The 13,187-nt window shown below is 29.8% G+C and overlaps 2 protein-coding genes across 4 annotated transcripts in view; both read right to left on the bottom strand.

The window, feature by feature from the left end:
• The window catches only part of LOC113512312 (ATP-binding cassette subfamily G member 4-like), a 43,283-nt gene extending 34,765 nt beyond the window's left edge, over window positions 1-8,518 (bottom strand). For 2 of the 3 annotated variants that reach the window (XM_026896110.3, XM_052900102.1), the window contains exon 1: window positions 8,198-8,518. In XM_026896110.3, the coding sequence (XP_026751911.1) occupies window positions 8,198-8,309 (112 nt within the window). In that variant the 5' untranslated portion in view covers window positions 8,310-8,518. Of the gene's footprint in view, window positions 1-780; window positions 827-8,197 lie in introns of those variants that run through there. The other variant, XM_052900101.1, reaches the window with a different exon arrangement.
• Window positions 8,519-11,614: 3,096 nt separating this feature from the next.
• Window positions 11,615-13,187, bottom strand: part of LOC113512311 (ATP-binding cassette sub-family G member 1) — a 46,483-nt gene continuing 44,910 nt past the window's right edge. The window contains exon 13 of the mRNA XM_026896109.3: window positions 11,615-13,185. Within this exon, the coding sequence (XP_026751910.2) occupies window positions 13,031-13,185 (155 nt within the window). The 3' untranslated portion in view covers window positions 11,615-13,030. The remainder of the gene's footprint in view (window positions 13,186-13,187) is intronic.

Below are 13,187 nucleotides of genomic sequence, written 5' to 3'. Positions count from 1 at the left end.
ATTCCAAACTGCAATTGCGGAAAGAAATATAATAGTAAAAAATAACCAATGCATCGTGAAAGACGATTGACGAAGATTTTTTCTGACAGTGAGATGATGCAAAACTTAAAATAGATTTTAAATTTACATTACAATAAATGATTATACATTTGACCTAAAATGTTAAATATGTAATGTCAACTTATTATTGTTTATAAAATGTTTATATCGAATGTCACATATGCAAAATTTTAACACCCTAAACAATAGAGGTGCCAATCAATATTAACAATATAAATAAGAGATAATAGTTAAGGAATAATAATTAATTTAGGCTATAATTTGTTTTGTATTACCTGTCAAAATTTTTGAATATCCCATTTTGCATAGTAATATATACGAGTGACAAAAATACTATATACAACAAAATGTAATGAAATGCAATATTAATTTTAAACTTTCGCATTGTTATAAATAGACAATCAGGACTTAATACAATGAAAAAGCTTTCACAGGTAAATAGTACAAAAACGTCGGCAATAAGGAAGCAGGTATATAGGTACTATTACCATTTAAAAGCTTTTTCATCGCGTTAAGTCCCGATTGTGCATTTAAACATGCAATATAATTAGTAATAACATATTATTATTATATAAATAATAAATAATAATAACTTTTATAGCATAAAGATGTCCGTTCCTAGCTGTGGAATGTAAATGGATTGTTAAGGTAAGGTAAGGTCTTACTTTTAGGAAATTTTATTATATAGAAAATCCTTATTAATAGGAAATATATTCTTACTAATGTTGTTAATGTTGGTAATCCATTCCATTGTGTTCTCTTAGCATAGGTGGGTGTACCATTCCATCTTTATCCATTGAAAAATACCTAAAGTCACAGCCATATTTAAGGGTAGGACAAAGGTGGACTCTCCCACCTTAGAATCGTCTAGTATTCTGTATTACACAAAGTTTCCCTCTTGTAAGTCTCATATCGGATCTATACGATTGGAATTCTATTCTGTCATCTGTGTTTCCATATGCAATACTTTAGACCTCATCGTCACTTAAGATTAGGTGAGACAGTAATCAAATGTGTTCAAATTTAATATAAAAGAAACAAATAAAAAACACACTGAGTATCGATTTTATACACGCATTTACTTTGAGGTTGATCGACTATTTACTAATTAGATTAAAAAACGAAGAAATTAGGAATTATCTCAATTATATAAATTTTGGGGAACGCATAATATGTTTTTATCCATATTACCCAAGGTTTTGATGTCTAGTTTTACTGCCCGCCGCCTAACCAGCCTGACGTTAACCCTTCTTGGGTAAATTTGGTTGACACGATTGGTTGGGATTTTTAATAAAAAATGGAGAATATTCAACCAAATTATGCACTTATTTCTAACCAGCTAGAGACTGTTTAATCAAATGTATCAAAATATTACCAAAAATATTGTAAATCAATTCTGAATTTCATTAATTTGTATCATCTTTTTTCAAATAAGATTGTTTACAAGCATCGTAATTTTTTTATGAATGCATCATAATTTTATTTGTTCAATCAAGAAATGTTTAGATTTTTAGTTAATATTAATAATTATAATTTTATTTAAAATACAAAACTGTAAATTAATAAATTTAGAAATGTAAGTAATTTATGGCTTTAGCTTATGAATATAGCATTACATGTGATACTGATTGGGAAAGAAAGGTTATTAAAAATTTTTAATGTTTGTGTATTCGTTTGTATGGTAGCGTTTTACGCAATGACGTATGAGCAGTATAAATTATAAAAACGAAAACAATTACCTCCTTCGTAGTTAAATTATTTTTTACTCAATACCATCTATTGTCGAGTAGACAAATCACTACTAGATATAAATAGTGTAAAAAAAAAGTGTAAACAAATTCTCTACAAAATTAATGTAAATAGTTTTTTATAATATATTCGCGGGCAAAGCTAGTAAAACAAAAAGGATCGCATATAGGGAATATTTATAATTTTTAAAATTATGATATAAAGGCGTTTATTTTTTTTTAAATAAGTGAGGTCTTGTTCACAAAATATAATGCTCTATAATTATCTAGATATAAAACTGACATTTATGCATTAGTGCATTTCATTGAACCATTTCGCTATTAATACCCGTACTCTAGACGTGTTAATCGAAGTTTCTATACTTATAGCGTAATCGAGTAATAAATCGTTACTGTGTATCATTTTTCCCTTACGTCCTACATAACCGATTTGATTTGCAAATACATTAGTTACTTAATATCTTGTTTATGAATTTTATATGTTGATAATGTAGTTTAGTGGTAGACGAAGTCCCATAGATTGTCAGTTGGACTGTTTTAATTTGTGTATTTTATTTTATTAGCATAATTAATACACGCATATATATTTATTGCGTTTATGAACTCTATAAATTGAGTTCTTGGACTAGGTAAAATTTATCATACTGACTACTAAATTCTAAATATTTTTAGATCAGATAATTTTTTCCTTCGATTGTTCAATTGCAAAAATAATCATCGAATTCGCTGTAAAATTACCAATACACCGTATAACAAACAAAAACGTGAATTAAACTAAAATCTGTGGTTTTTTTAATTAGATGGGATGGGAATTATGTTAATGAAAAATTGCTAGTAACGGAGATAAGTAGCCCCATTTATAGCAATATATATTATGTCACATCAATCTTTAAATGGACCTATATGATGGATGGAAACCATTGTAGTTAATTCCTGGTGAATTGGTCACTATGGGCCACCTAAACTGATTGACATCATTCTTTATTGTACACAAACATAGTGATAAAAACAAACGTAATGTACAAAGGCGAGCTTATCTCTAATAAGAGATTCTACTAACCCTTTTCATATGAAATAAATTGTTATTTAAAATAAAAATAGCCAATTATACGATTTGTATACATTGCAATAAAAACACTTAAAATTATTAGCATAAACTTATTTGTAGGATAAGTTTTTTTTATACAACTTAGAATGGCAAACAAGCTGACGGTCCACCTGATGGAAAGTGATAACCGTCGCCTATAGACATGAGCTGTACCATGGACATAACAGAGTATACTGTTTTGCCCATGATACCCCCCATGTGTTGCCATTCCTGAGGACTCAGGTGTTATTCCTCTATACCCAGTAAATTCACGCCATATCCCACCCTTCAAACGGAAACACAGCCGTGCAAACAAAACTGCTTCACGGTTGAAACACGAATGGGACAGAGGTACCCAAGCAATCGACTTTTGTACATACAAAGTATAATATAAACTACATACTAATTACATCTGCATACTTAACATGGTTTATTGTTTAATTGTTATTTTTATTAATTGTTTCTCGTGGCGTTGCTTGCATGAATTAGTATATAAAGTATGTCTTAAGTTAGGATACGTCTAACTTGTATACCAAATTTAATTTAAAGCCGTCTAGTAGTTTTTGCGTGTATGAGTAACAATTGTCTATCCATCCATTCATCTTTGTAAACTTTCTAATTTATGATATTAATAGGATAATGTTCAAATGGGACAAAGGTTGAACCAAGTTATCGAAATTACTTACGTGTCCATTATGCTGGTTTAAGGACACCACGTTTGTTAGTCGTGTTTAAGCCACGAATAAGAATGTTTAAATTAAATATTTATAATTATACTCACATATATATACATATGGGACATATGAAATTTATTATATTAATTCTAGTTAAATCGTTTATCTTACATGTTATAGTTATTGTAGGTAGGTACCTACTTAAATTTATATCGTTGATAATAGAATTAACCGTATTAATAATTCAGAACGTATTTATTTGCGTTCTTATTAATAATTTTGTATATGGATTAAAAATACTTGTTTATTAAATAAATGTGAGTTTTTTTAGACTTTTAAAGTAATAGTTGCTTAATACAAGTATATTTATATCATATCAAAGATAAGCATATTTCAAACCAAAAAGTAATGTTTTTTGATCAATTTTCTTAAATTAAAACCACTTAATTTAATTCAGGTTTATCTGATTGAATTTAATGTATACCTAAACATTCAGTTCAAATTATAAGAAAATAAATATTGCGAAACCATAAACGTTACCGAATATAAAACCATAATTTATCTTTTTGTAAATAACACTAAGTATTATTCATGTAAATCAAACTGGATGTACAACTGAGTTATGATAAGAGAAGACAAAATCAGCGCAATTGGCTCATCGTAACGTATTTACAAGGAAATAACTACGACTTGTAAGCAAAAGGACGGCATGGAGGTTGAAATCAACTTCCACTAGAAATGAAGTGTCTAGTTGTTGTTACTAATACTTTTTTTCCTTTGGATTTTTATGGACGGAAATAGAACATTACATTCGTCATTTATCGGCATATTGCCGATATATAGTACAATGGTGGTGCTTTACAGATATAGATCATTTATTGATTACAGATAGAAATAATTTATTCATAATTTACAAAATTACATGTCCAGTTCTAGTTAATTATGTCATTGTCATTACTGGAGAACGGCCTATGTAATGAAGATGAAAGCAGGCCTCTTGATCCTTAGTGACGGATTCGCTAGGCTTCTATAACATTAATTATTATAGGCTTCGACCCTTGATGTTTTCTAGGAGAACCACGCGGAGGTCGACCTGATACGGTATATTTCTAGCAATAGGGATTAACTTTCTCGCCTTGATCCGTAAATTGAGGGGTTCAGTTCTTGTCTGATCTGGCTGTTGGAAGGTATAAATTTCTCCGTCTGATATTTCAGGTACCTATTGATTGCAATAGGGGGAAAGATTTATTAGTAATGCAGTTTAACAGCCCCATTGATAGCAATATACCATATCAAATCAACCTTCACGCGGTTCCCCTGCAAATTATCATGGTATTTTTTGTCGAATTTGTCAAGATGGGCCGACTGACCTGCTTTCATCCTCACCTATCATCTCTCACTGGTGTTCCATCAGCGTATATCTACAATAGTGCAGACGGGGTTACTATTTCATTTATACCTCTAAAATTCTCGAATGCAATATTTTTTTTATTATAATTACAACCAGGACAGCATGAAAACATTTATTATAGGATCGTTGTAATAATAGTCAAAGGAATCTAACAGAATTACTGAATACTCGTCCCTGATTAATGTTTCAATTCCGTATACAAATATGTAGGTAAAGGCATTTAAGGCATGATACCATAATAAATTTGCGGAAGTAATAGTTAAATATAACGTATTTTATCTTGAATTTAATTTAACTAGTATTACAATTGTAAGATTTATTCTTTTAGTAGAGGTTTTTTTTGCTAGGGAATACCGTTTCCCTAATATTAAGAGCCAATTACATTTCGCAATTGAGTACCAAGTGTAATGGTGAATTTACTGTTTATTTATTTGGTTTGGTTTCAAAATTTTCTATTTTCATGTGTATAAACTTTAATAGAGGTTGTATGAATTGTATTATGCTCTATAGAACATGAACGGAAGAAGTAGTTACGTTACATATGTAGATGTTGTCAATATAAAAGGGGGTAAGGTAAATAAAAAAAAAATATTTTTACGTTATAGGGAATTAAAGGTTACAAAGAGTTTATATAGTTATGGTGTTTACATTATACTTACATAGATATGGTTTTAAATTTTATAGGAGCAACTTACAAATGGACTAGTTACAAAGATTGAAATCTAAATCATTAGCCTCCTTTGAAGGCATCCTTTGAAGGAAGTGTTTTATCAGCGAAACTGAATATTGCTACAATACGGGTGATTGTTGTGTTAAACGTTTTTTTTAATTTTTGATTGATAATATTTCAGCCCTAATATGTTCTATAGCATGTGTAGAATCTTAATTATATGCTAAGGATAAGGATTTTAGTTTCACTAAGGATTTTAGTTTCACCCTGTACTATATGTACATGCTAGATGCTAGGTAATAAATGCTTTTCGCTACTGTTTTGCCTGAATGATACATAGATACTCTTTATTGTTTTTAAAAAAAAAAATATAACATTAGTAAACTTATTATAAATACAAACAATCACAAGAAAAGATTACACTGAGAAAACAATGGGGTATAACATAGAATAGATTTATTTATATAGCTGTTGACACAGTAACAAAAGTTATTTTATGTAACTCTTCCACCTGCCAGCTGTATATGCTGCTATATATATATACACACACACACACACACACACATATATATATATATATATATATATATATATATATATATACATATATATATATATATATATATATATATATATATATATATATATATATATATAGTATATGTAATACATATTCACAATGTGGTTCCTGCATAGAATGGGTAACCTCTTCCATTTTCGTAGCTGTCGTAAAAGGCGACTAAGGGAATTTAATGATCGAAGGACGTTTCTCTTAAAACATCAAACCTAACTGCGGTTATCAACATGCCTGCTAAGCGACTAAAGACCTTAGTAGACATAGTAGTGGACAGTTAAAGGCTGATATGATGATGATCATCTGATATATGCACCTGTTGCGTCAATTATCAAATTAACAAAACATCGAAATAAAAGTATATTATGGATTTTTCGAAGAAGTTGGCCCACCGTGGTAATTTATCAGGAATGAAACCACGATGGTTCCCAAAGGAGACCGGATAGAGGTCGACTTGATATATTGCAAGCAATATGGTGAGCTTGTCTCTATTACTGATAATCTCTCCCTATTATATATTATGATAAGTAATCATCCATAACCCTAAAATAACTCCTAAATAAATGTCTATATACTCGTATGTATAGTTTATGGGCTAATATAGAGGGAGCGTAGCTTTGAAATAGAAGAATCGATAAGATAACGGGAATTGTTTGTAAGTTGAATTTTACGTGATAATTCTTAAACGTAATATATAATAATTTCACTAATTGAGTATTCCTCAAGCTATATTTGGTAAAAATGTATAAGTATTCACTTTTACTAATGTTTATGAGGTTAGCGGGATTTTAGGTTCTTTTTTATGCGAATTAATGGTAAACGAGCATGCGACTCACGCAATGGGGAAGTGATCACCACATGGTGGGCTCTGATGTTGTTAGTGTCTATACATGAATAGCATTAGAGGAATTATCTGCACATTACCGGCCTTTTAAAAATGTTAATTCGCTTAGTTATTTTTTAATAAACTTTAGTTATAATAAATTATGTTTTTTGTATTTAATATGTGATATCTTTGACGAGCTATGTTATTGTAATTTTTTAGTCATAATTTTGCTTTAATTTTTTTTAAATGATCTACTTTTGGGATTCGGAATATATGTAGATAATAATATAGGGCATATTAATTTATAAATATAATAAATTAATGTCTTTTTTAGATGACTAATTATATTTTCTTGTTCATATTTTCTTAATTTTGTTCACCAATTATGCAAGATTTTAAATCAATTGGGTAATATTAATTACAATATATTATTTATTTAACAACATAACTTACGGACACAATAATAATATATGGATATTTTTGTTGTATTAATATAGTTCGTGGTAGATATTATTTTATATTATTTATAAGTTAATTTACTTTTTACGTGCATTAAAAGAAACATAATATAACTTTTTATGCACATCTATATATATTATAACCCCGGACTATTCGGACAAAATACCCATTTTTATATAAGATATATCTATATTAATTTATAAATTAAAATAGATTGGACAGTTTCCTTTTATTGACATATCGATAGTACGATCAAATTTGTATTGATAACTTGTAACAATATGAGTGGAATATATAAAGTTCTATTGATCCGATAAATTAAACTTAATTAATGATTAATTACTAAAATTATTTTAAGTACACATACACATAGTACATATGTAGATAATTAAAAGAAGTCTGGTATGATATGTAATAAAATTTATTTATTCACATTTAGTGTAAGAATCACTCATGAAATACTATTTCACTTTATCACAAAAAGATAATTGTGTGTTCGGCTGTTGATAAACCAGGTACGTAATCGCTTTACGGTTTCTTTCACAACATCTTGATACAAATCAGATATTATTTTTTCGGTCATATATTTGATAAGTTTTATGAAAGAAGTTATCGTTTATTCATGAACAATTTATAACTAAATGGGAACCTTAGAAATGTAATATGAAAGAGATTTATAATATCTCACCACCAGCGAAGATGCCATGCCTGACGGAGTAGTTTATGTCTTCAAAGCAGAGATTCAGAGAGAATTCTGTCGATGAAGTTGTCACTTGTGACTCTTCATTGTCTCCAATCATTTTTACTAATATTACATTACTTTCACTATCACATACAGAGCCTACAAGACTTATAAGAGAGTGTTAATAAAAGTCGGAGACAATGCGTTGGTTCTCCATCGCGTTACCAAGAATACAAAGGATCGCGTTGGATGTAAACAAAGAAGTATTAAGCGGCCGCGACGTGCGCCTACACAGTCAGACACGGACCGCACTGCGCAAGATACTCGTACCGTACTGTTTGATAGTTGTTTATCGGTCGTTCTCCCCCCTTTAGTCAGCTGTCCACCACAGCAGCCCACCGCTAATTATTATCGTACAGTCAACCATACATGTTGCTACTGGGAAGTCGTGTTCCTACAAAGGAATTACGGACAAAGGCGGACCGGTTTCTGCTTCGGCCCAATGAACTGTTGCGTATACGTTTTTTAACGTAAACAGTAACCGCGTTGAAGGTACTGGCCTTCATTTCAAGCAGCAAAATATATATTTATAAATCTGTATTTTTGTGTTATTGGCCTGGTAACGTTTAATTAACATATTAATCAAGTGTTATATATCTACATAATTACTAATTTTACGAATTCATAGTTACAATACAACAAAAATGTAAAAGTGTATATCGCGAAATATTTCTGTGACAAAGTTATTAATTTTTGAACCAGTCTTATAGTAAAGAAATTAAAATATTATAGCGCCAAAGAGTAATGACATCAAATAAAATGGATAGCGTAAAACTTTTCTTGAAAACTTATAAGTACTATGGGTACACACTCATCAACTCTCATGGTGATCGGTTGAATGATGATGGATTTTATTAATCTCAATTATTATATATGTTGTATGCAGTATGGTAATTAATGTGACCCACTACATAAAACTAGTATTAGTATTTGTTAAAAAGTATTAAGATTTTTTTTCAAAATAAAATATTTATGTTATCAAAAATAAAAAAAAATATAAAAATTCTTAAAAAAAGCAACCTATATTTGTACCACCGGCACCACATAATAATAGGTATGTACATACCTTGTAGAGCGAGTGTTTATTTTGTTTTTATACAACTTAGAATGGCAAACAAGCTGACGGCCCACCTGATGGAAAGTGGTAACCGTCGCCTATAGACATGAGCAGTACCATGGACATAACAGAGTATACTGTTTCGCCCATGATACCCCCCATGCGTTGCTATTCCTGAGGACTCAGGTGTTATCCCTCTGTACCCAGTAAATTCATGCCATATCCCATCCTTCAAACCGAAACACAGTCATGCAAACATAACTACTTCACGGTTGAAACACGAATGGGACAGAGGTACCAAGCAATCGACTTTTGTACAAAGTCTTCCTCTGGTAAATATATGACTTACACTACTCGCAGTTTTAAGGAATGGGTTACGTTAAGTAATGTAGGTACGGTATCATCATATCGACCGTTGTCTGTGTACTGTTGAACATAGGCCTCTCCCATTGACTATTATATGGAACGGTCCTGAGCTATTTAGATCCACTGAGTTCCTGCAATGCATTTGAGGTCGTCACTCTATTTAGTTAGGGGTCATTTTACAATGCGTTTGCTTGCACGGGTCGCCACTCAAGAATCTTTCTTCCCCATCGATTGTCGGTTCTTTAAGCTATGTGACCAGTTCATTGGCACTTTAGATTATTTATCTTTTATCTATATCACAATATCTGGAGATCTGTAGTACAGGTTTCGACCTAGTTCAGACTCCAGACTCTCACAAGGATAACAATTTTAATTTAAAGTACTTAATAGTCACACACAGTCACAGTCTAAACAGTTTCCTTGTGAGTAGTGAATAAAGATTATTATTATTATTATTATTATATGTACATTTATTTATACATATAATCGTATATACGTTCAAATTAATATTAAAAATATTTAATGACCTTTCATATTATAAATGGAGAAAGGAGATAGTTAATAAGTGTTTTGCAGCACCAATGTTAGCAATATATTTTATAAGGCTGACTTCCACGTGGTCTCCAATGAGAAATGTCGTGGTTGTTTCTGGTGAATTCGTCACGATGGATAAACTGGCATGACTTTATCTTATTGTCCCTCACTGTTATTTTGCCAGTGCATATCGTTATTCTTCTACTATGAGTACAAATATTATAAATATAAAACTTTGTAAAGATGTTTGTATGTTTGTTACTCAGTTACTTTCAAACGGTGGAACAGATTTAAATGAAAAATTGGTATACGTGTAGGTTATATCCTAATATGTAGGATACTTGATATAATCATCCACGCGAGCGAAGCCGCGGGATATAGCTAGTATTTAATAAAAACTGTGTAGCTGATTTACTTTTGTTTAATTTCTTTGAATGATATAATGTTTCGCATGAATAGGTATGTGGCGTATAACGGTCATCACAATACGCCTTTTATATGTTTTTATTGTTTTTCATATTGTCTTTGTTTTCATACCGATGAAGATGAGATCTGATAAAAAAGAATTATATAATCATGCTTTTTTAATATTTACCCGTTTCTCTTAAGGTACATTATTATTATGTCTTATGTTCACATGTGTCCAGATAAGATAAAGGGTAGTTGTTAGCGTTCAAGTTGTCATTGTGTATACTTATACATATGTGTATATATTATGAAAATTAGGATTACTATTTTATTTACTTTAGATTTTATAAAAGTATTGTTTTGAAATAGCGATAAAATTTTATTTCTTCCGGTTGCGGAAATTACTTAAATTTCTAACACGACAAATAATGAACTCGTGATGATGAGGATGGAAAAACACGTCAGTTAGCCAATCGTGATGAATATATTTGGAATTCAGCACGATGGTTTCAAGGGGGGACTACGTGGAGGTCGACCTCTTTGGGTATATTGCTAGCAATGGGGCCCTTAGTCTCCATTATTAACAATCCCCCCCCCCCCTTCCCTACCTGTTTATGTTAAGGTTGAATGTGCATTTGAAAAGTTTAAACAATAATTTATTACAAATCCGCCTTCAGTTGTTAGACTACTAAACTGATTTTGATAGAATTTCTATAAAAACTATAATTTGAAGACAATGTTGTTTTATACGTAAAACGTCTCAGAATATTCTGAATGAATATTCAATTAAAAATACACTGCCATGTTCATGGTGCTGTACATATTTTTAATTGACGATTCTTACATTCTATTAGGTAGGCTGTCAGCTTTTTTGCTATTATAAGCTACGTAAAAATCACAAAGCGATCTTATTTTCTCAAAATACAGGTTATTTTCTTCAGCCTTTATTATTTTATAATAAGAAACCAAACTAAAGTAAGGGTTAAAAAAACAATATCTTTCAGAGGTATCCTTTAATGTCATCACATATTTAAATCGTCCTTTTTCAATTCACCATAATAGTAAACTTAATAACTTGTAATTAAAAACCTAGTTAAATACAAATAAATAAACCAATAATTATAGTAGATAAATTATAATACTTATACACAGCGATTTTTAAAAATAAAAAATATCCTTTATAAAAAATAATTTTTGAAGTTGGAAATACCTATAGCAATATAGGTATTTCTAACAGTAATAATAATAGGTAGGTATTAGGTAGTTGCATTAGAAAATGAAATGCCGTGCGCATGTGATTTTCTAATATTAAATTAATTATAATTTAACGACAGCTTCAGTTCATATCATTTTGTGTAATAATTTATTATTAATATAATAAATTGTAATATTTAAGTACACAACGAAATAAATTAAACAATTAATGAAATTTGAAACAAAAGTCATTGAAATTGTTGAGATGTTCATTAAGGATTCATTAATGATTTACATCAGTCTAAAATAATAGTTTTAAATATTAAACAATTTTCATTTTGCCTTAATTTACTGGGTTTATTTAAAATAAATGATTTTTAAAGGAACTTAAATATAGAAGATATTTCAAGTGTACCTGATGATTACCCCAAAAGGAATGAGAGTTAAATCAGTCGATTAGTAAATACCATGTAAGATTTTACATAGTACTTACTAGTACTATGTAAAATCTATTATATTATATAATCGATATATTATTATAACAGATTACTAAAAAGTAAACAATGCTTACAATTTTCTCGGAATATCATATATCATTGCAATTCTTCATTGCAAAAAATCTAAATATGTCACTTCGTTGTTTTTTCGACCCTCAACTATATATCTCAATAGTAACTGTATGATAATGCGACAATATAGATATTGTGACAATAATGGAAATATAAGGAATATTATTTGGCTATCGATTGCTAATTTCCGATTTCAAAAGTAATAGAGAGACAAAAGTAATAAAGAGAGAGAATATAACAAAAATGGAATAGGTATTAAATTACTACATTTATTATTTCTTTACTATAGTAAAACAAATAACGTATACAAATAGTTAGACCTATTCATTATATATATTATATAGTTTGTTATTCAATATAAATTTCTTTGTCATATAAGGCATATTGATTACTCTTAGTTTAGGTACATCATCTTATTAAGGGCAAGTTAACTTATTACCGTACTACCTATTATTCTAACGTTTTATCAAATTTTAAGTTGTAATTCGTAAAAATGTCCCATTCATTTACAAATTTACTTATTATCTAGTTAGCTATGTCAGTTCTATACGTTTTTTTGTACCTATTACCATCGCTGTGACAGTGAAACTTAAGTATTAGTTTATAAGCAAATTGTCACATTATATAAAATCTGCGTTACTGGGATACATATCATCTCTTGTTCAGTCTGTACCACAAAGCTGTACATGTTAGGATGTGCATAAGTATTGTAATGGAGATCACTAAAGCCATGTTCCCACCGATGTCCACGTCAGCCATGTCCATTTCTTTGAGGAATTTGCTTGGCGTTATGTAGTGACAATACTCT

This window comes from Galleria mellonella, unplaced genomic scaffold (genome assembly GCF_026898425.1).
Source record: "Galleria mellonella isolate WM207_F2 unplaced genomic scaffold, CSIRO_AGI_GalMel_v1 utg64, whole genome shotgun sequence".
NCBI classification, from domain to species: domain Eukaryota; kingdom Metazoa; phylum Arthropoda; class Insecta; order Lepidoptera; family Pyralidae; genus Galleria; species Galleria mellonella.
The sequence above is the reverse complement of the archived record's forward strand: the minus strand, read 5'-3'. Positions and strand labels throughout refer to the sequence as shown.